The 23,977-nt window shown below is 48.4% G+C and overlaps 2 protein-coding genes across 6 annotated transcripts in view; both read right to left on the bottom strand.

Annotated features, from left to right (window-relative positions):
* Positions 1 to 242: 242 nt before the first annotated feature.
* Positions 243 to 3,607, bottom strand: fignl1 (fidgetin-like 1). Of its 3 annotated transcripts, none has more exons than XM_072717012.1 (2): positions 3,400 to 3,607; positions 243 to 2,467 (listed from the first exon to the last, which is right to left on the bottom strand). In XM_072717012.1, exon 2 carries the CDS (start codon positions 2,457 to 2,459, stop codon positions 540 to 542), a length of 1,920 nt encoding a protein of 639 aa, XP_072573113.1. In that variant the 5' UTR covers positions 2,460 to 2,467; positions 3,400 to 3,607; the 3' UTR covers positions 243 to 539. The 3 variants fall into 3 exon arrangements, with proteins under 3 accessions (XP_072573113.1, XP_072573114.1, XP_072573112.1); XM_072717013.1 differs by lacking the exon at positions 3,400 to 3,607 and adding an exon at positions 3,202 to 3,380; XM_072717011.1 differs by lacking the exon at positions 3,400 to 3,607 and adding an exon at positions 3,245 to 3,380.
* Positions 3,608 to 4,631: 1,024 nt separating this feature from the next.
* itga9 (integrin, alpha 9) overlaps positions 4,632 to 23,977 on the bottom strand; it is a 70,927-nt gene continuing 51,581 nt past the window's right edge. For all 3 annotated transcript variants that reach the window (XM_023825727.2, XM_023825728.2, XM_023825729.2), the window contains 7 exons: positions 22,977 to 23,085; positions 21,873 to 21,980; positions 20,461 to 20,586; positions 19,911 to 20,030; positions 19,618 to 19,713; positions 17,851 to 17,970; positions 4,632 to 7,853 (listed from right to left, as the gene is read on the bottom strand). In XM_023825727.2, coding sequence (XP_023681495.2) covers positions 7,755 to 7,853; positions 17,851 to 17,970; positions 19,618 to 19,713; positions 19,911 to 20,030; positions 20,461 to 20,586; positions 21,873 to 21,980; positions 22,977 to 23,085 — 778 coding nt within the window. In that variant the 3' untranslated portion in view covers positions 4,632 to 7,754. The remainder of the gene's footprint in view (positions 7,854 to 17,850; positions 17,971 to 19,617; positions 19,714 to 19,910; positions 20,031 to 20,460; positions 20,587 to 21,872; positions 21,981 to 22,976; positions 23,086 to 23,977) is intronic.

Raw genomic sequence — 23,977 nt, 5'->3', positions numbered from 1 at the left:
TACCCAGCGTATACAGTGTTCCGTAACACAGGGCCTGCCATCGTCCACCCTTGAATAACTCCTAAATAGGTTATGCAAATACACGGGACAGTTCTGCTATTCACACATCCTAGATTAGGCGTAGGAACCCTGCTCCCTGCTGTGTGGTTTGTGTTGGCCATGAATGGATGGAAATACACAGGTTGTCCTCACTTCATCACATCCAATGCTTTAGCACATAAACAGAATATAGTTTCAGATGTTCATCTTTATTACGTTTCATTGAAAATCCTAGATACAAAAATCCATTTTCAAGAACATACTTCCATGCATTTTCAAGCTTAATAACAATGAGAACTGTGCAAAACTCATTTATAGTTTGCATAGACTTTGCAATTTATATTTGCAAAAGTTCCTGTACCATTCAAGATTTTGAAAATGACATAGTCTTTGGAATGATTTAAAATGTTACATCACCAAAATTATACTTGTGTACATACATTATAATAACAGAGGGCTTGGTGAAGGCAGGACATCAGAAATCTGCCTGAATGTCCGGATCAGCGGCCACAGCCGAAGGTCCTGTTCCACTCCTCGTAGAGCTCCAAGTCTTTGGAGGACACACTGGGTCGCACAGTCTTCAGGGCATCCTGGAAATCGGTATGAACAATGGGACGCACTTGATCAGGTGTGATACTGGCAATGTCATCTACCTGGATGCTGCGAATAGGGCCCAGCGCTGCCTCTCTGCAAAGCTGGGTCATATCAGCACCGGAGAACCCTTGGGAGCTGGAAACAACACAATCCAGCTCCTCTGACTTTAAATGGCATTTCTCACGGGCCATCAGGTTGGCTACGATTTGGCGACGAGCTGCGGCCTCAGGCAGGGGGATGTACAGGCGCTTAGCTAGCCTTCGCCGGGCTGCCTCATCAATCTCCTGTGGTCGGTTGGTGGCCCCGACCACCAGGATCCGGTCATCAGCTGAGGTGGCTGCCCCATCCAGCTGGACCAAAAACTCAGTCTTGATGCGTCGTGAAGAGTCATGCTCACCATCTGTCCGTTGGGAAAGCAGTGAGTCAATTTCATCAATGAAGATAACGGCTGGCTGGTGGCAGCGGGCAATTGCGAAAAGGGCCCGGACCATCTTCTCACCTTCTCCAACCCACTTAGAAGTCAGGGATGAGGCACTAATACTGAAGAAGGTGGCCCCAGACTGACATGCAATGCATTTGCCTATCAGTGTCTTTCCGGTACCAGGAGGGCCAAAAAGCAGGATTCCTTTGGGGGGACCGCGAAGCCCAGTGAAGATGTCGGGTCGCAGCATGGGCCACACTACAATCTCCTTGATTGTGGCCTTTGCAAACTCCAGTCCAGCAATGTCATCCCAAGAGATTGGTGGGCCATGATCCATGATCTCACTCATGATCAGCTCAATGATCTTGGGTTCAAAGTTCTTTAGCCGTTCATCAATAGGCTGAGACTCCTGGACTGACCCACTGGCACCTGCCCCCTCACCATCCTCTTGCCTGGGCATAGGGGACACGAATTTGGAGAAGGCACCACGGGATCTGTTGGCACCCAGGGACTTCTTCATCCCACCAGATAGCCCAGCTGGCTGGACTCGCTGTGGTTGCTGACCGTGTTTCTTCTGCTGCTCCACTACCAGCTGCTCTTTGGCTGTCCTGAAGCTGCTGGCTCGTCCATCATCCCCTCTCTTTCCTGCAACACTGGAGCCACCACGTGTTTCAGAAGCCACATGGCAAGACTGAGAGTTATTGCAGGCCTTCCGCTTCGAAGGGTTTGAGGGGAAGAAAACGGACAGATTGCTAGGGGCAGGCTGACAGTTCATGTTAGCACTGCTGCTAAATAGCGGGTTCATAGTGGGTTGAGCTGTGCTGCAAGATCCAAAGGAAGAAGATGGAAGCAATGCTCGATGGCCACTCTCTTTTCCTGCCCCATCTCTCAGAACATTACTGCAAGCCCCAGTAGCCTCGGTTTTTGAAAACACATCCGCACTGCAGGTTCCCAGCTTCAGAGAGCAGCCTTGATCACTCTCACCATTAAACCCCCCACCAACTACAACATCCACATCTTCTCGTGGTATGAGGGCACTCACAGCCCCAGTTTCACCACGGACAATGTGCTGCACACAGGGCAAAGCCAGGACACTTTCTGGTGTCAAGGCCGACTGCCACTGTATGCTGTCGTTTCTGTGTCCACGAGCCAGGTGCAGTACACTGTTGGCATAGTTGTTCAGGCCTGTGCGTGGGTCATCGGAGTCCAGCACTGCGGAGTAGAGCTCAGTGTATTTCCTGAGTAGATGGGCTGTAGCTGAAGCTGACAGCAGAGAAGTCGCCCATGCATACTGCACGTCCAGGATGTGTGCACGGTAAGCATCTGCCTTTTGTTCAGGTGTGCAGGTGCCAGATGAAATGTCAAAGGTCCTCTTCTGCCACTCGCTCAGGTGTGCCTCACTCATGTCTAAGCCTGTGAGGGACAGCAGCAGTGTGTTAAAATAAGACATCAGGTGGTGGGAGGGGCAGAGCGAAATGCAAACCGCAGGAGTGCTAAAGCAGCTGGCGCAGCCTCACTGGGGCTGACAGAAACAGGGAGCCCCACGAAGGGTCAGTGGGCTCCTTCCTGGATATGGGTACATCCTTTACTTAGCAGGCAAACTGGTCTCACTCAGTGTCCATTTTTTTATTTTTATTTTTCATACTAAGGCTATAAAAAAATCATATTATGTCTCTTAAATATATTTCACAAAGACCTCTGTAAGAGTTTGAAAAAGAAAAAAAAAATCTTGTCCCATTATAAGAAGGTTACGTCACTAGGCTAAAGATAAGCTGTTTAACATTTTACAGAGTTAACAGGAAAATAACTGAGCAACCACAGTACGAACAGGACATAATGCAAAAACATTCCACTTATGAAAACCATAAGCACAGGCATTCGTATTCGAAAAGATAGCAGGTTAACTGTTCAACAACTTTTATTAATGCATTAATAAAATTATTAAGTAAATGAAAATATCCACGTGCACAAGGAAGCACGTCTGTAATATTAAGTAAATTTACTACCAGGCTACTGATCAACCTGAATTAGCTAACATGCAACTCATACGCCGGGATGAAAGAAACCTGAAGCAGAATTAAAACCTGCGTTTATATTTTTGTCGACGAACGGTACATAATCCCCTCAATATATAACCCACAACTTACATTAAAAATCAAGTTATCGACAGTAAGAACAAGTCATTCTAACCTTCTAACTGTGACATTTAGCAACGAAGCAAATTTACTGCTCAGCGACATCGGCCAACATTTAATCTAAATAAAGGTTATATTAGGTTATACAAGGTATATAGGTTATATTAGGGGTTAATTATCTACTAAAAATTATTGTAAAATATCACATACTTATTTTACGGTACGCGTTTCCGAAGAGATAAACTTAAAATTTACCAAAACAACTCATGCTAACTAAGAGCGACTACAAAGTTCCCGCCATGTTCCGTATTCGGTCAAACTCGGGCAGAAAATCGGACTGACTCGGAACAAAAGATCGGACCAACTCGGACCAAAATCGTAAAGACTCGGGCTGAAAATCGGAAAGGCTCGGAATAAAGATCGGACAGACATGAATGAGGATTGGACACAATCGGAGGCCGCTAATCGGAAACACATTGTCTGGAGGTTTATAAAGACACTTATAAAGAAATTCACAGTGCAAATTAAAGCTTAAGCATTGATTACAACATGAAGGTATGAAATATCACATAACATACATATAACTACAGTTTGAAGGAAGCACTTCTATAAGAATTTCACTATAATATGTACACATACCAATAAAAAATCTGGGACCTTTTTAGAATGCGTAATTTAAAAATCAAATTCAGAATTATCTGTATTCAGAATTGGCGCCGGAGCATGCTGGGAAATTGTAACACAAACAATTTACTTGTGCTGGCCATAGTCGCTTGTGCCATTGCCTGTGTCTTGCATGAACCCTGTCCGATTCTCGTGTGTCTTTAGCCAGAGTATAAATTACCCACCGTGTTTATGCCTTACTGTCCAGCGTCCGACCTCCCTGCTTTTCCTCGTTATTTATTAATTAGATGCTTGTTTGATGCCGTTGTCAATTAAAATGCACAGTTTTTCCTTAAAGTTTTATCGTTTTTCTGTTTGCCAGGCGTTTTATTAACATTTGTTTTGGGATTATTAAAACATTATACTATTTCAAATTACTGTACTGCATTTCACATATGAATTATGAACTCTTTAATATTAATGATCTAAAACTTTAATATACTTACATGTGGTTTATAATTCGGTTATAACAAACTAGTACATAACAAACAAACAAATACTTAGCTAACACTAGTTGTAATTAATTAAACTGATTTACTAGCTAATGATAAAGATGTTACAAACCACAATATATAAACACCACCAATCCTTTAACAACCGATAGAAGACCGTGTGGAAGTCGATATTTCGACCACTAGATGGCATCAAATACACAAGAATATCATAAGGGCCTCGAAGTGGGATAACATCATCTTGCTAGTACTTCGACTTCATGAATTGGTTCACTGCGCATGGGCAGGAATTTAAGGTTAAAAAAGAAAAAGGGAAAAATCGCAGGCTTATTAACCGCAAAGCTTTTATTTTAACATGTCAATATCAGTACATAAATACACAGTTTTAACATGAGCTTGGACACACCAATCATATAGAAATACTTTTACATCAATTTTCAGTGGCAGTAGTTTTTGACTGAAAGATATAGGAAGTGACAGAGGTGACAACATAGTACTAAAAACAACAGCAAAAAAGTTCAGACCTCACGTGTTGAATGTCAAGTGTATCTTCTCTCTGCATCAATATATACAAATTACTAAGCCGAGTCAGTTAAAGACAGAGTTATAGCTGTTGTGTATTTGTCAAGCCAGTGGTAGCAACTGATAAAATATATTCAAGATACAACCACTTCTAACAGAGCACAGAAGTGAGCTGGTTTAGCAAGGGATGATATTAAGAGGGTCATCCTTTCCCACTCAAGCACAAACAGCCATTCAAGGTGGATTATCATTCTTAGTCAACAAGAAATACGAAGGAGGACAGCAGGTTTGATGCCTCATCCCTTGTTCCAAATTGTGCATTCAAGGCCTTAGACATAGTGCCCAAGTTTTTACCCTCTTAACTGACCTCTTAGATCAGTTCTTTAATTCCACAATGTTTACTGCTCCTTCATAGTTTTGTTCTATATGGTGTATCTTTAGAACCATTATTTTAGTGGTTCCTTTGTCATATCCCCCCAGCCATGTCTAACAGGGTATTAACCAGACTTGAGACAAGTTTGCAGGTCCTGTGCCCAAAATCTGCCAGTGATTATTGGAGTTAAAAGTCAAAGGTTTTTTGTAGGTCACAGCATACAAGTTGCAGCTTCCTGCTTGCATTCCAGCATGCTTACAAGGACCATTTACCATAACCATGCGGCACTGACTTGCACACGGCCATTCAGATGGAGATAAAGTACCACATTCCTCATTTATTTTTAGCTCATGACATCTCACTCCCTCTGGACTTTGAGGGGCTTTGCACCCAACAGTAAACATATTCCCATCCTGTCTCTCATCCAGCCATAAATCATCATGTCATCAGAGCTTTCCTTCCTTACAAGTTGTTACAAACAGAGGTGCACAAATCATCCAGCATTTTATGGAAAACTCCTACTCAAAACAGTCTGCATCTGCTCTCATCCATGTTCTGTGGTGCAGAGTTACTCAACAATCCAGCAGAGACGCAATGAACATACCCAGACTGATCGCCTCGCCTCCCATTCTTTGCTAATACAAAGCAAAAGCAGAGGTTTCTGAAGACAAAATAAAGCAGAGCTGAAAAGGCAGATGCTGCAGGTTCAGAAGAGCAACAATGCCTTCAGGGAAATCATTACAGCAACAGCATTCCCACTTACGTTTTAATCACCTGATGTTAAAAATGGATAATAAACATTACTGAGCATCCCATTCACTAGTAATACTGTCTGCTTTTGGTCTATCGATTTTCTCACTTCACTCCTTAAAAACTCTATCAAGCAGTTTGGTTGCTTTGCATGTTTTTAATTCATGAGAAGTAAACTTTGTGATGAAACTGCAGCCAAGTACTTTAGGATGGATAGTGATGCTTTATTGATCCCCACTGGGAAATTCTCTTTTTCACTTTGCCCCATCTCTATACAGGTGAGAGCTAGCTTGGGGGGGAGGTCACAGCAAAGGGGCAGCTACCTTGTGGCACCCACCTTGTGGCACCCTGGAAGTTGCAGGTTAAGAGCCGCGCTTAAGGGCCCACAGCCATGTTACTATTTTTCCAAGGCTGGGATCAAACCAGTGACCTTCTGGTCCCAGGTGCAGACACTTAGCCCACTGAGCCACACAGCATCCCCAGGTGCTTAACCTATTGCAGTGTCAGGCTGGAGGCATAATCCACACACACTTGCAAGAGAAACAAGGGTTACCACCGGCAGAGCACAGAGTATAATACAGGGAGTTCTTCAGTAGAACAGGGTTTGGACTGACAGCTCTGAAAATGGGGTGTGGTGGAGTGCAGATAATCAGATCCAAGACAATAAGAAAAAAATGGTCAAAATGTGCTTTCAGTAAGGAAAGCCTTGAACTGACAATTTTTTTGTGGGTCCAATTCAAGGAACATTCCACCCAATTACAGGGAGATCCTCCAGGGAAACAGACTCCAGCACAAAATGCCCTGAAAGAAGATGAGTGTTGCGCAGTCAGGCATAGGGGATGCCACTGCATGCATGTCAGCTCACACGTTTGCCTCCCTGCTGCCAAGGTGGAGTCCACGTTGAACACAAACACACAGGTATTACCACTCTGTCCATCAGGCAAATCTGTGGAAGCAAGTGAATTTAAGAGGACTGATGTACAAAAGGCAGAAGAGATCCTGTTGCCCACTGGACAAGGCACTTGCCTGCACGTTGATCATCTACCACCCTGTGTGTTCCTCTGCACTATATCCCCCCACACGCTTAGCTTTATTCCTAGGATAAGGGAATGTTTCTGAATATCTGAGGACTTTCATGCCTGACCCTGAAGTGCCCGCTTCATAGCCAGGCATTCTCCTGCAGGAATAAGAGTGTGGCAGCTCTTGGCTGACATGCCTCTGCAGGCTTTAGCAGACCGTGTTCCTGTTTTGCACAGCCTGGGATCTACACCTCTATTTCCAACTCACCTGCCACATGAAGAAGACATGTGACTTCAGGCACAGTGTTCATTTCTACAAAAAAAAGCCGTCTGACAGTGGCACTGGTGACAGCCACTGCCAGACACTTGCGTAACAACCAGAGGTTGAGTTTTAAAGCATAACAGTCATCAGTGCTTAGAAGAAAACATCAGATATGTCAAACCATTCAAGGAGTTTGTAGCATCAGTTCTGTTCAATACAGGAAGAATATATGTATAAAAATAAAAGCTTGTGAAACATTCAAGGCCCTGAGGGTTTTATTTTCTTGTCCACTCTTATTTCTGAAATATCTGTGTTAGTCTTTCTCTTTAAAAATGTTTGATCTTCAGTCCATCTCATCCATAATTCCTGCTCTTCTCTTTCACCAACCTAAAGTTTTGAGCCTCCGAAAAATCTGGAGAAGATTCTTTTCTTCCACATATGGAAGATCGAAGGGGCTGGATCCCATTGGCTGGCGGACAGGCCGAGGGGCCAATGACATAATGGCTTTGGTGAAGGCATGCTCCTCATTGGGTCTTCTGGACCCAGTCCCAACTCTCATCGCTGTCCTTTCTGTTCTTCTCTGCCTCAATGATCTCCTTATATCGCCGACGGAAGAAACCCATCTGTAAACATACAGAAAATCTTAGTAGTGTCCTCTCCTGCAGAGCCAAGGCTGGTGAATTCAGTCAGTGATGGCTAGAATATTTACACCTCTTAAGGATATGATGGTTGAATTATTCCATTCTAGAACAGATAGTATAGTACAGTCATATGAAAAAGTTTGGGAACCCCTGAATTTTTTGGACTTTTATTAATCATTGGCTGAGCTTTCAATGTAGCGACTTACTTTTAGTAAATGTCATGCCTTATGGAAACAGTGGAAGCAGTGACATTAAGTTTATTGGATTAACAAAAACATGCAATATGCATCATAACAAAATTAGACAGGTGCATAAATTTGGGCACCCCAACAGAGATATTACATCAATACTTCAGCCTCCTTTTGCAAATATAACAGCCTCTAGACACCTCCTATAGACTTTGATGAGTGGCTGGATTCTGGATGGAGGTATGTTTGACCATTCTTCCATATAAAATCTCTCCAGTTCAGTTAAATGTGATGGCTGATGAGCATGGACAGCCTGCTTCAAATCATCCCAGGGACTGTGATGGCCATTCCAGAACATTGTACTTCTCCCTCTGCATGAATGTCTTTGTAGATTTTGAACTGTGTTTTGGGTCATTGTCTTGTTGGAATATCCAACCCCTGCTTAACTTCAATTTTGTGACTGATGCTTGAATATTATCCTGAAGAATTTGTTGATATTGGGTTGAATTCATCCGTCCCTGGACTTTAACAAGGGCCCCGGTCCCTGGACTTTAACAAGGGCCCCAGTCCCAGAACAGCCACACAGCCCCACAGCATGATGGAACCTCCACCAAATTTTACAGTAGGTAGCAGGTGTTTTTCTTGGAATGCAGTGTTCATCTTCCGCCATGCAAAACGCTTTTTGTTATAACCAAATAACTCAATTTTTGTCTCATCAGTCCAAAGCACTTTGTTCCAAAATGAATCTGGCTTGTCTAAATGAGCTTTTGCATGCAACAAGCAATACTTTTTGTGGCGTGAGTGCAGAAAGGGCCATTCAGATGTTCTTTGTGCAAAGTACTGATGTACAGATACATCATCTGCAGCAAGATGTTCTTGCAGGTCTTTGGAGGTGATCTGTGGGTTTTCTGCAACCATTCTCACAATCCTGTAGCTCCTGTATTTTTCTTGGCCTGCTTGATCTAGGTTTAACAGCAGCCCTGCCTGTGTCCTTCCATTTCCTGATTATTTTCCTTACAGTTGAAACTGACAGTTTAAAATTCTGAGATAACTTTTTGTAGCCCTTCCCTATACCATGATACTGAACAATCTTTGTTTTCAGATCTTTTGAGAGTTGCTTTGAGGATCCCATGCTACTACTCTTCAGAGGAGAGTCAAAGAAAAGCATAGCTTGCAATTGGCCACCTTAAAATCCTTTTCTCATGATTGGACACACCTGTCTATGAAGTTCAAAGCTTAATGAGCTAATCCAACCAATTTGGTGTTGCAAGTAATCAGTATTGAGCAGGTACATGCATTAAATTCAGCAAAATTGCAAGGGTACCCAAATTTTTTCGATTTCGATTTGATTTAATTTCATACAACTAAATACTACTTCACTAAAATCTTTGTTTGGAAAACACCCCAGTACTCATATAGGAAATGAAAGACATACCACTGTACTCTTTTATGGTGGAAGTAGGGTGCTATCAGTATTATGCAGGCTGAGAGCGGTTCCCAAACTTTTTCATATGACTGTATATACGGTAGTATAAGGTAGTATAGTATATAAGGCACCCCTAGTCACTCTGTCTCACTTGCCTGCCATAAAGCTGACTGCTGATTGGGCCTTCACAATGCTCAGGCATTTCCTGAATAGTGCTCTGCTTAACATGTGCTGCTTTGGCAATGCAAAGCGCCCCTTTCCCAGAATCCCTTGTGTCAAAAGGATTTGTTTTGGCAGGATCCTAGCATCCAAGAACCAACATTCCGGAGCTTTAGATGTGGTGCTCCTTCAGAAATATGTGTGGGAGGAAAATAAAAAGCACTTCATACTGAAAACTCAGCAACGAGGGTGATTCCTTCATATGAGGGAGGCAAGGAGTGTGTGCTGATATGGCGCATTACAGCACCCACCACACGAGGAACCATCTCAGGGAGAGAACCCGAGTGCAGCCCTGTGGCAGGTGGTACCTCAGCACCGCACTTATCTGAATGGAATGGAACATTGTGAAGTTTATTCCAGTAGCTGGAGTGCCAATCCTGCATTCCTTCATATTTGCCTCTAATATCTGCATATCAGTCTAATTTATAGTTCTCTCCTTCCTGCTACTTGTGATTGGTTGGCCTGTTGTATCTCATCCAATAGGTTAACACACAATTTTCACTTAGAATCAGATGTGGGGAGCTGTAGGTACACACCGGTAACCGGATGTGGGGAGGTGAGGGCACACACGGGTAACCGGATGTGGGGAGCTGAGGGCACACACCGGTAACCGGATGTGGGGAGGTGAGGGCACACACGGGTAACGGATGTGGGGAGCTGAGGGCACACACCGGTAACCGGATGTGGGGAAGTGAGGGCACACACGGGTAACGGATGTGGGGAGCTGAGGGCACACACCGGTAACCGGATGTGGGGAGGAGAGGGCACACACGGGTAAGGGATGTGGGGAGCTGAGGGCACACACGGGTAACCGGATGTGGGGAGGTGAGGGCACACACCGGTAACCGGATGTGGGGAGATGAGGCCAAACACCGGTAACCGGATGTGGGGAGCGGAGGGCACACACGGGTAACCGGATGTGGGGAGGTGAGGGCACACACGGGTAACCGGATGTGGGGAGGTGAGGGCACACACGGGTAACCGGATGTGGGGATCTGAGGGCACACACCGGTAACCGGATGTGGGGAGGTGAGGGCACACACGGGTAACGGATGTGGGGAGCTGAGGGCACACACGGGTAACCGGATGTGGGGAGGTGAGGCCAAACACCGGTAAGCGGATGTGGGGAGCGGAGGGCACACACCGGTAACCGGATGTGGGGAGGTGAGGGCACACACGGGTAACCAGATGTGGGGAGCTGAGGGTACACACCGGTAACCGGATGTGGGGAGCTGAGGGCACATACTGGTAACCGGATGTGGGGAGCTGAGGGCACACATCGGTAACCGGATGTGGGGAGCTGAGGGTACACACCGGTAACCGGATGTGGGGAGCTGAGGGTACACACCGGTAACCGGATGTGGGGAGCTGAGGGCACACACCGGTAACCGGATGTAAGGAACTGAGGGCACACACCGGTAACCGGATGTGCGGAGGTGAGGGCACACACCGGTAACCGGATGTGGGGAGATGAGGCCAAACACTGGTAACCGGATGTGGGGAGCTGAGGGTACACACCGGTAACCGGATGTGGGGAGCTGAGGGCACACACTGGTAACCGGATGTGGGGAGCTGAGGGCACACACCGGTAACCGGATGTGGGGAGCTGAGGGTACACACCGGTAACCGGATGTGGGGAGCTGAGGGCACACAACGGAAAATGGCTGTGGGGAGCGGAGGGCACACACCGGTAACCGGATGTGGGGAGCTGAGGGCACACAACGGAAAATGGCTGTGGGGAGCGGAGGGCACACACCGGTAACCGGATGTGGGGAGCTGAGGGCACACAACGGAAAATGTCTGTGGGGAGCTGAGGGCACACACTGGTAACCGGATGTGGGGAGCTGAGGGCACACATCGGTAACCGGATGTGGGGAGCTGAGGGTACACACCGGTAACCGGATGTGGGGAGATGAGGCCAAACACCGGTAACCGGATGTGGGGAGCTGAGGGCACACAACGGAAAATGGCTGTGGGGAGCGGAGGGCACACATCGGTAACCGGATGTGGGGAGATGAGGCCAAACACCGGTAACCGGATGTAAGGAACTGAGGGCACACACCGGTAACCGGATGTGGGGAGCTGAGGGTACACACCGGTAACCGGATGTGGGGAGATGAGGCCAAACACCGGTAACCGGATGTGGGGAGCTGAGGGCACACAACGGAAAATGGCTGTGGGGAGCGGAGGGCACACATCGGTAACCGGATGTGGGGAGATGAGGCCAAACACCGGTAACCGGATGTGGGGAGCTGAGGGCACACAACGGAAAATGGCTGTGGGGAGCGGAGGGCACACATCGGTAACCGGATGTGGGGAGATGAGGCCAAACACCGGTAACCGGATGTAAGGAACTGAGGGCACACACCGGTAACCGGATGTGGGGAGCTGAGGGTACACACTGGTAACCGGATGTGGGGAGATGAGGCCAAACACCGGTAACCGGATGTGGGGAGCTGAGGGCACACAACGGAAAATGGCTGTGGGGAGCGGAGGGCACACATCGGTAACCGGATGTGAGGAACTGAGGGCGCACATCGGTAATCGGATGTGGGGAGCTGAGGGCACACACTGGTAACCGGATGTGGGGAGCTGAGGGCACACATCGGTAACCGGATGTGGGGAGCTGAGGGTACACACCGGTAACCGGATGTGGGGAGCTGAGGGTACACACCGGTAACCGGATGTGGGGAGCTGAGGGCACACACCGGTAACCGGATGTGGGGAGCTGAGGGTACACACCGGTAACCGGATGTGGGGAGCTGAGGGCACACAACGGAAAATGGCTGTGGGGAGCGGAGGGCACACACCGGTAACCGGATGTGGGGAGCTGAGGGCACACAACGGAAAATGGCTGTGGGGAGCGGAGGGCACACACCGGTAACCGGATGTGGGGAGCTGAGGGCACACAACGGAAAATGTCTGTGGGGAGCTGAGGGCACACACTGGTAACCGGATGTGGGGAGCTGAGGGCACACATCGGTAACCGGATGTGGGGAGCTGAGGGCACACAACGGAAAATGGCTGTGGGGAGCGGAGGGCACACACCGGTAACCGGATGTAAGGAACTGAGGGCACACACCGGTAACCGGATGTGGGGAGCTGAGGGTACACACCGGTAACCGGATGTGGGGAGATGAGGCCAAACACCGGTAACCGGATGTGGGGAGCTGAGGGCACACAACGGAAAATGGCTGTGGGGAGCGGAGGGCACACATCGGTAACCGGATGTGGGGAGATGAGGCCAAACACCGGTAACCGGATGTGGGGAGCTGAGGGCACACAACGGAAAATGGCTGTGGGGAGCGGAGGGCACACACTGGTAACCGGATGAGGGGAGATGAGGCCAAACACCGGTAACCGGATGTGGGGAGCTGAGGGCACACAACGGAAAATGGCTGTGGGGAGCGGAGGGCACACATCGGTAACCGGATGTGAGGAACTGAGGGCGCACATCGGTAATCGGATGTGGGGAGCTGAGGGCACACACTGGTAACCGGATGTGGGGAGCTGAGGGCACACATCGGTAACCGGATGTGGGGAGCTGAGGGTACACACCGGTAACCGGATGTGGGGAGCTGAGGGCACACACCGGTAACCGGATGTGGGGAGATGAGGCCAAACACCGGTAACCGGATGTGGGGAGCTGAGGGCACACAACGGAAAATGGCTGTGGGGAGCGGAGGGCACACATCGGTAACCGGATGTGAGGAACTGAGGGCGCACATCGGTAATCGGATGTGGGGAGCTGAGGGCACACACTGGTAACCGGATGTGGGGAGCTGAGGGCACACATCGGTAACCGGATGTGGGGAGCTGAGGGTACACACCGGTAACCGGATGTGGGGAGCTGAGGGCACACACCGGTAACCGGATGTGGGGAGATGAGGCCAAACACCGGTAACCGGATGTGGGGAGCTGAGGGCACACAACGGAAAATGGCTGTGGGGAGCGGAGGGCACACACCGCTAACCGGATGTAAGGAACTGAGGGCACACACCGGTAACCGGATGTGGGGAGCTGAGGGTACACACCGGTAACCGGATGTGGGGAGCTGAGGGCACACACCGGTAACCGGATGTGGGGAGATGAGGCCAAACACCGGTAACCGGATGTGGGGAGCTGAGGGCACACAACGGAAAATGGCTGTGGGGAGCGGAGGGCACACATCGGTAACCGGATGTGAGGAACTGAGGGCGCACATCGGTAATCGGATGTGGGGATTTGAGGGCACACCGGTAACCGGATGTGAGGAACTGAGGGAAAACACTGGTAACTGGATGTGAGGAACTGAGGGAAAACACTGGTAACTGGATGTGGGGAGCTGAAGGTAAACACTGGTAACTGGATGTGGGGAGCTGAGGGCACACACCGGTAACTGGCTGTGGGGAGCTCAGGCCACACTGGTGACTGGATTTGAGGAGCTGAGGCCACACACCGGTAAACGAATGTGGGGAGCTGAGGGCACACACCGGTAACCGGATGTGGGGAGATTAGGCCAAACACCGGTAACCGGATGTGGGGAGATTAGGCCAAACACCGGTAACCAGATGTGGGGAGCTGAGGGCACACACCGGTAACCGGATGTGGGGAGCTGGGGGCACACACCAGTAACTGGATGTGGGGAGCTGAGGCCACACACCAGTACCTGGATGTTGGGAGATTAGGCCAAACACCGTTAACTGGATGTGGGGAGCTGAGGGCACACCGGTAACCGGATGTGAGGAACTGAGGGAAAACACTGGTAACTGGATGTGAGGAACTGAGGGAAAACACTGGTAACTGGATGTGGGGAGCTGAAGGTAAACACTGGTAACTGGATGTGGGGAGCTGAGGGCACACACCGGTAACTGGCCGTGGGGAGCTCAGGCCACACTGGTAACTGGATTTGAGGAGCTGAGGCCACACACCGGTAAACGAATGTAGGGAGCTGAGGGCACACACCGGTAACCGGATGTGGGGAGATTAGGCCAAACACCGGTAACCAGATGTGGGGATTTGAGGGCACACCGGTAACCGGCTGTGGGGAGCGGAGGGCACACACCGGTAACCAGATGTAAGGAACTGAGGGCACACACGGGTAACCGGATTTGGGGAGCAGAGGGCGCACATCGGTAACCGGATGTGAGGAACTGAGGGCGCACATCGGTAACCGGATGTGAGGAACTGAGGGCGCACATCGGTAATTGGATGTGGGGATTTGAGGGCACACCGGTAACCGGATGTGAGGAACTGAGGGAAAACACTGGTAACTGGATGTGGGGAGCTGAAGGTAAACACTGGTAACTGGATGTGAGGAGCTGAGGGCATACACCGGTAACCGGCTGTGGGGAGCTGAGGGCACACACCGGTAACTGGCTGTGGGGAGCTCAGGCCACACACTGGTAACTGGATTTGAGGAGCTGAGGCCACACACCGGTAAACGAATGTGGGGAGCTAAGGATAAACACTGGTAACTGGATGTGGGGAGATGAGGGCACACACCGGTAACCGGCTGTGGGGAGCTGAGGGCACACACCGGTAACCGGATGTAAGGAACTGAGGGCACACACGGGAAACCGGATGTGGGGAGCAGAGGGCACACCGGTAACCGGCTGTGGGGAGCGGAGGGCACACACCGGTAACCGGATGTAAGGAACTGAGGGCACACACGGGTAACCGGATGTGGGGAGCAGAGGGCACACATCGGTAACCGGATGTGAGGAACTGAGGGCGCACATCGGTAACCGGATGTGAGGAACTGAGGGCGCACATCGGTAATCGGATGTGGGGATTTGAGGGCACACCGGTAACCGGATGTGAGGAACTGAGGGAAAACACTGGTAACTGGATGTGGGGAGCTGAAGGTAAACAGTGGTAACTGGATGTGAGGAGCTGAGGGCACACACCGGTAACCGGCTGTGGGGAGCTGAGGGCACACACCGGTAACTGGCTGTGGGGAGCTCAGTCCACACACTGGTAACTGGATTTGAGGAGCTGAGGCCGCACACCGGTAAACGAATGTGGGGAGCTAAGGATAAACACTGGTAACTGGATGTGGGGAGATGAGGGCACACACCGGTAACCGGCTGTGGGGAGCTGAGGGCACACACCGGTTACCGGCTGTGGGGAGTTCAGATCACACACTGGTAACTGGATTTGAGGAGCTGAGGGCACACACTGGTAACTGGATGTGGAAGCTGCGGCCAGATACCGGTAACTGGATGTGGAAGCTGCGGCCACACACCAGTAACTAGATGTGGGGAGCTCAGGCCACACACTGGTAACTGGATTTGAGGAGCTGAGGGCACACACCGGTAACTGGATGTGGAAGCTGCAGCCACATACCAGTAACCGGATGTGGAAGCTGCAGCAACATACCGGAAACCAGATGTGGGGAGCTGAGGGCACACACCAGTAAATGGCTGTGGGGAGCTGAGGGCACGCACCGGTTACCGGATGTGGGGAGCTGAGGGCACACACGGGTAACTGGCTGAGGGGAGCTGAGGGCACACACCGGTAAATGTCTGTGGAGAGCTGAGGGCACACACCGGTAAATGGCTGTGGGGAGCTGAGGGCACACACCGGTAACTGGATGTGGGGAGCTGAGGGCACACACCGGTAAATGTCTGTGGGGAGCTGAGGGCACATACCGGTAACTGGCTGTGGGGAGCTGAGGCCACACACCGGTAACTGGATGTGGGGAGATGAGGCCAAACACCAGTCACTGGATGTGGGGAGCTGAGGCCACACACCGGTAACTGGATGTGGGGAGATGAGGGTACACACCGGTAACCGGATGTGGGGAACTGAGGGCACACACCGGTAACCGGATGTGAGGAACTGAGGCCACACACCGGTAACCGGATGTGAGGAACTGAGGGCACACATCGGTAACCAGATGCAGGGATTTGAGGGCACACCGGTAACCGGATGTGAGGAACTGAGGCCACACACCGGTAAACGAATGTGGGGAGCTAAGGGTAAACACTGGTAACCAGATGCAGGGATTTGAGGGCACACCGGTAACCGGATGTGAGGAACTGAGGCCACACACCGGTAAACGAATGTGGGGAGCTATGGGTAAACACTGATAACTGGATGTGGGGAGCTGAGGGCACACACCGGTAACTGGATGTGGGGAGCTGAGGGCACACACCGGTAACTGGATGTGGGGAGCTGAGGCCACACACCGGTACCTGAATTTGAGGAACTGAGGGCACATACCGGTAACTGGATGTGGGGAGCAGAGGGCACACACCGGTAACTGGATGTGGGGAGCTGAGGGCACACACCGGTAACTGGATGTGGGGAGCTGAGCCCACACACCGGTAACTGGATGTGGGGAGCTGAGGCCACACACCGGTACCTGAATTTGAGGAACTGAGGGCACATACCAGTCACTGGATGTGGGGAGCTGAGGCCACACACCGGTAACTGGATGTGGGGAGATGAGGGTACACACCGGTAACCGGATGTGGGGAACTGAGGGCACACACCGGTAACCGGATGTGAGGAACTGAGGGCACACATCGGTAACCAGATGCAGGGATTTGAGGGCACACCGGTAACCGGATGTGAGGAACTGAGGCCACACACCGGTAAACGAATGTGGGGAGCTAAGGGTAAACACTGGTAACCAGATGCAGGGATTTGAGGGCACACCGGTAACCGGATGTGAGGAACTGAGGCCACACACCGGTAAACGAATGTGGGGAGCTATGGGTAAACACTGGTAACTGGATGTGGGGAGCTGAGGGCACACACCGGTAACTGGATGTGGGGAGCTGAGGGCACACACCGGTAACTGGATGTGGGGAGCTGAGGCCACACACCGGTACCTGAATTTGAGGAACTGAGGGCACATACCGGTAACTGGATGTGGGGAGCAGAGGGCACACACCGGTAACTGGATGTGGGGAGCTGAGGGCACACACCGGTAACTGGATGTGGGGAGCTGAGCCCACACACCGGTAACTGGATGTGGGGAGCTGAGGCCACACACCGGTACCTGAATTTGAGGAACTGAGGGCACATACCGGTAACTGGATGTGGGGAGCTGGTACCTTCAGCTGATGCAGGCATGTGATACTGAGATTTGATCTATATGGACACCATGAGTGATTGTGGTGAAGCGAACAGCCCCCTGACCGTTAGTCCATCTTACCTTCCACAGCAACACGGCCAGTAGCAAGAAGATAAGGATTCCCACTAAGAGACTGATGGCGATAATCCAGCCCACTACATATCCCCGCGGCTCCTGGTTGTGCAGTGCTTCAAAAACCACCTGGAACATGGGAAGCTGAGTTTCAGACACCACTAAGAACATAACTTTTAACTTTAAGTTGGTTTTAACTGTTGTGAAGAAAGATCTGGGTATCTGACACTTGGGAGACAAACACCACGTAAGAACACAGAAAGTAAGATTTCAAAGACAGAACTCAAGACGTGTGGTTGTGAAAAGCCAACAAGGTTACATGCAAATGAATCTCAATCTCAGCCACAACAACATCAGCTTGCTGTAATATACTGAGGGCTCTAAACCAGCTATTTCACAGCTAAACTAGATCTCAGAGTGACAAACACTCAGCCTGATAAAGGTGCTCGAGACACACTGTTCAGTGATCACTACATCATTGTTACTCGTCCTGGGACATTAACGCTATATCTAATTACTACCCAAAACAAAACTAAAACAGCATTAGAATGAAATATGATGCAAGAGAAAGATGAAACCATTACCGTAAAGGCTAACAGACCAAAAGAATAAGCTTGTGGAAAACACACACGTGCGCCTGACATTTTCCTAACTTCCAACGCCAAGCTCTTTCGTTCAAGGTGACAGAGACTGCCTAATTCAACAGACATACATTTCCAAAGCAAGTTCTTCAACATACCCTGTTTGTGGAGGATAAAACATGGCCCAAGGCCCCACTGAACTTCGATATGGAAGAATGTGACCTCTATAAACTGTAACACGCTACATAAAACACACCAGCACTGTTAGTTCCATATACAAACGTGCTGTGAAAGGCAGCCGAAGGTGACTCGAAGGGAACCCTGACAGAAGCTGAGGTTTCCCACACATCTACTCCCCTGTGGAACCCAGAGGGCCATGTGAGTGACCGCATTGTGACCACAGCATGACCGCAGCCTGAATACAGCCAGGCGGCAGCGAGGCTGCAGTGAGAGAAGCAGCTGCACCCAAAAACACAGCTGTCACTTAACTGGACAGGCAGATCGTGGAACAGCGACAGGAAAAGGCTGGTAGAAAACACCAGTGGTGGAATCTATGTTGCATATGTGAAATTTTTAGCTTAATTTTCTGTACTGTACAAAGTTATTCGTGGGGGGAAGGTCCAGAAATTCTACGGCTTGAGTCATATCACAGACATTGGCCATAACCCTAGAACTGCACCAGGGTGCCAGATCAACAGCCTACCCTGTGCAATGAAACCAAAAAGAATCCCTGTGTATCTGGTCTCATACATGGGTACATATGTTAATGAGTGTATATTCATCATTTGACACTTACACGAATTGTGAAGTACTATTTTAAAAACAGAAAATCACATGAGTAAAGCTTCTATCTTTCTGATTTTAAATCCAACAGTGCAGTTGTAACAGTTATCCAAAAAAACACAGCGACTTGAGGACTCAGCAATTAGTTGATAAGCCGAATAAAATAAAGTAATGTGGGTTAAAGGTCACGGTCGACACAGGGATGTGATGGGGTCAGAGGTCGCGTCAGTGACGGAGGATATGGAAGGTCAGCTAATTTAATCAGCAGGGAACTAAATTCATTGGAGGAGTGCTTAGAGGAATTAACTTTAGTCTTGCTCAGCATTGTCGCAGAATCTGTTTTCAAGCTGTTTTTTTAATAGTTTACTTGAAGCTATTGGGGGTCATCTGCACTGGAGGAAAGTCAACTCACAGATACATCCTCTGGCTGGCCATCCAGCACTTCCACCGCCCTGTTGTCCACCCGGACACCAGCCCTGGACACCAGCTGGATCACCGAGGAGCTGTCCTGCAGGGGAAACATCACGCTGATTCCCTTGCTGCAAAGCCACTGGAACAGACACCCTAAATACCCATTTGTATTTGTACAGGCTGTTTTAATGCTGTTAAAATATTAAAATAGTTAACAATGAATCTGCAGATACGTATGAACATTCTACTGCAAGGTTAATGAAAAAAAGAAAGACTGTGCACAGGATAACTCACCCTCTTCAGGATCTCTGTGTTAAGCAGGATTCGCAGGTCCACATTCACAGACTCCTCTTTGGCCAGTAAGCCAACAGCACAGGTTATCACGAGGCAGGCACGGCCTGGGCGGTCACAATCCTGCAATATGACCAGAAAGTGAATCGTAAGCATGGAGGTCTGCAGCAGCCACGGCCATGAACAGGATCACAATGAGTCACATGGTTACAAATGCGAAAACGGACAAACACAACAAGTCATTGTTACTGTCATAATTCTAATCACAGTCAAGGTGACCTACTCACATACCCATAATCACTGTCTCAGTGACCAAGCCAGTAGCTAATGACCCTTACATGTACTGACATTGCTACTGGCAGACCTTTAGTTACAGAATATCTGTTTTTGCTCCAATTAGCAGCACGCTCTGCAGCTGAGTTTTATTGCTGCTGATGCCCGTTACTGGTAGTCTTTAGGTATGTCACCCATGACGACACAGCTCTGTTCTGACTCTGTGGAGGCAGCCATAAAATCTGAATGGTGTGCAGATGTTACCAGCTAATCAGCTCACCAGCACACGCCGACCAGACTTGATGAAGAAGGCGAAGATTGTATGGAAGATGCTATCTCGCTCCTGGGGTATGCTGCAAGGCGTGGGGTTATGGTGAGGGGTGCAGTTACCTTGGTGCCCTGCGACCTATAAGAGAATGCAGCAGAGTGAGGGAAGGCCGAGCGAAGGGGGCATGGATATCACATATTAGCCTGGAGGCTGTGAACTTCTCAGAGTTCTCTAGACTCTCTACGAAGGTCAAAAAGGCGTTGGTTCTCTCCTGGAAAAAATACTTGATAGATGTACTTATGTATTTAGATGTACTTGTGCTAAAATCAACGGTTTAGATTCTCCTCTTACATTACATACTATTTAGCAGACACTTTCACCAACATCAACAAACATTCAGAGAAAGCAGAGTGAAAAACATTGTTAGTATAAAAACAGGGTCAATTGCTCCAGTCCCAGGGCCAACTGGAGGTTAACGGTCCAATAGTGAAACCTCTCACGCATCACTGGATTTGAACTGGTAGCCCTCCAATCAAGGGCACAGCATTCGAACCCACTGCGCAACTCAGAGCACAATTACTGCAGAACCATAACTGAACTACAGATGAACATGTTTTCTCTAAATGGTACTTTTGCCGTAGTGCGGTTATGTATCATGTTTTTCACATGACCCAGCTCTACAAATGTAATAATGCAAGTAAATGTGGTGTAATCACCAGAAAACTAAAGTGATAAACTGAAAAAGCAGACACTGTTCTTTGCCTCATCTGGTGGTCACACGGTACCACTACACTGCCCAGTCTGGGGCAGAGTAACAGGATTCCAGCCACTGGGTTGGTCTGCCGCCTTGCAGTGCAGGGGTTTCAAAAGAACACTTCCCATTGGCGTCTTCAGTTGCTTTACTTAAGTACGGAAAACAAGTGGAAAAGTGGGTTGCAAGTAAATCTGTTGCCATGGCTTCAGGTGGGTTTACTAAAACAGCGTGGGTTATTACCCACTGAGAACTACAAGCTCAGCCAGAAGCCAACACAGAAAATTAATGAAATGAACACTCACATCAGGTATTCATGTAGTGCCTTTTAAATGCTTTATGCAAATGGAAGTGCTTTAACACTGAAGATCTCATGGACACACCAGCCATTAGTGACAGGACTAATACTGAGGATTGTATCACTGAAACGTGCAATCCTAAAAATATAATATGTAAATATATAAAAAAGGCTTCAAACTGTTACATTTTTTAATGCTGATCGTTAATGCTGATTTTTTTTCTGATATTCATTTAGACTCCAAATCTTTGGAACCGTGTTGAGTTTAAATGTTTTTTTTTCCACATAGATTTACGTACTTGATTAAAAAGGTTTGAGTCTGGATGAATGTAAGGACCACACACAGCAACATTTTGGGTACAGAACTCAACTCACCTGACTGTCAAGAATATGGAACATATCAGCTCCATTGCCTGCCAGGCGGTTGGGGATCCGGATGTCCACCAGAGCCCCAGGAAGACGACTGGGTCCATTGTTGATCACCTATGAAGTCGAGGGTGATATCAAGCATGTTAAGCTCAGCTCCCACCCAACTCAAACATGGAGCAAAATGCTAAGGGCCAACCCCCCAGGCACAAAGCACAAAACCCTGTCATTTGTCAGCCAAATCTTATTTAGAGTTAGGCCACAAAACCCACTTGCTAAGACACTGTGCAAAGAGGCAAATACATCCAGTGAACCAGCACAAACACTTCTGTGTAACTACCGTGTGGCACCTAGCTAATGAAGCTACCCGGCCAGAGGTTTGTGCAATTACACTTAGTCGAGGTCTCTGTAATGACAGCAGCGAGCTAAGCAGAGTGAGCAGGGAGTTTCTGGAATGCCCACTTATATAAGTGCACTGTAATTATTTAGCTGTTTGCCTTTAGAACACAAACTACATACAGGAGTCTCTGATTGATTCAAACCCACTTTTCCCTGCTTGATAAGGACATCTGGTATGTGATTTTGTAAATGAAAGCCTGGCTTGTTAAACTGCCCATTGCCCGAGGAGGCTCTGGGCACAGTGCTACGATTCTTCTCTTTTCAATAATCACCTGAACATACACACTTAATACATTAGTAACCAAGACAGTAAGCACAGCCAGCAAAAGTGGAAACGTTAATAAAGGTGGGAAAGGTGGCATGCGTCTTATCTGCTTAAGATCACATGGTCTATTTCACACAGGAATCGCATTGTGCCAGACATATCGCTTCATCACACATTTGGCTCAAGAAAAAATACTTCAGTAATATGGCAGCTGGAAACTATTTTCTCTTATTGAAAAAAAAAACTAGAAACAAAAACACAGAATACTTGCAGTGTGAGGAACAGAAATAGGGAAATATTTCAGCTGGACAAATTTGTGAATTCTGTGAATCCTGAATAAAAACGAGTTGGGATATGATGTCACCAAAAAAAAAACAAAAAACAAGCAAGTACAGGAAATGAGGTCAGAGACAGGAGGGCTGTCAATTATTGGAAGAAAAGCAACACACCTGAAAGGTGAGGTTGAAAGGCTGAAAGTCACATTCCATGTCATCCAGCTGTACGAAGTTAGTGCCGTCGACTGAGTTCCCATAAACGAATGAAGCTGGTGTCACCATCCTGCAGGCAGAAAAAGACAATTTATATATTAGTCATGAGTGTTCTGATCTCAGACCATAGAGGTGGTATTCAGGACCAGGCCATAAACCTGACTGGCCAACATCAGCAGGCCTCCAGGACATTCTAGTGCTAATGTCATCTAGTACATACGATAATGAGCCCATTCAGCAGCGTAACGTCCCAATCCCTCCAACTAGGATTACATCACTCGCGCTGGGACAGCAGGCTAACTTTGAGAAAATGAGGAAATCTCATTACCAATATTGGCATTTTTGTTTATTTATATTTTATGTATTTGGTTTCTCTGTTCTCTGCCTGGATAAAAAAATCTGTAGTGCTCTGCAACAAATCTGATAGATTAACTCAATTCAATTCAATGTTTTAAAATGTAAGCTTTACTTTGAACTATCTTACAAGCCTGTTGATTTAGGAGAACCAGCTTCAGAAAAAGCTGTGTGATAGAATGGAAACGACATGAAACTCACTCCTTTCACAGCAGCTGGCTGAGAGAGACACCTGACCGACCTGCCTGAGCAGTACCTACACCACCTAACCACAGAATTTACTGCCCCCTCAGTCACTCTGCAGAATTAAGATATTCTGCTGATCCAGTAACAGCTATTGTCTGACATGCTTCCAGACACCACCACTCTTCATGATGGCCCTCCTCCATTATGTCCTTGACCTTGACCACTGGGAACATGTCACCAGTCCACAATCTATTCCCAAGGGAAACACAAAATGCCTGCAGGTACCTTCCCTTCGGGTTCTTTGAAGCCCAAGGTTCAATTTCCATATAGTCTGAACCTTACTGCACACATTTCATATGAAACAGTGACTGTGGTCCCCTGATTGTGATTTGTGTTCTTTTGCAAATGTCCCCTCAGGGTTG

The sequence above is a fragment of the Paramormyrops kingsleyae genome, chromosome 9 (assembly GCF_048594095.1).
Source record: "Paramormyrops kingsleyae isolate MSU_618 chromosome 9, PKINGS_0.4, whole genome shotgun sequence".
Lineage (NCBI taxonomy): Eukaryota > Metazoa > Chordata > Actinopteri > Osteoglossiformes > Mormyridae > Paramormyrops > Paramormyrops kingsleyae.
This window is presented reverse-complemented; position numbering and strand designations above follow the sequence as displayed.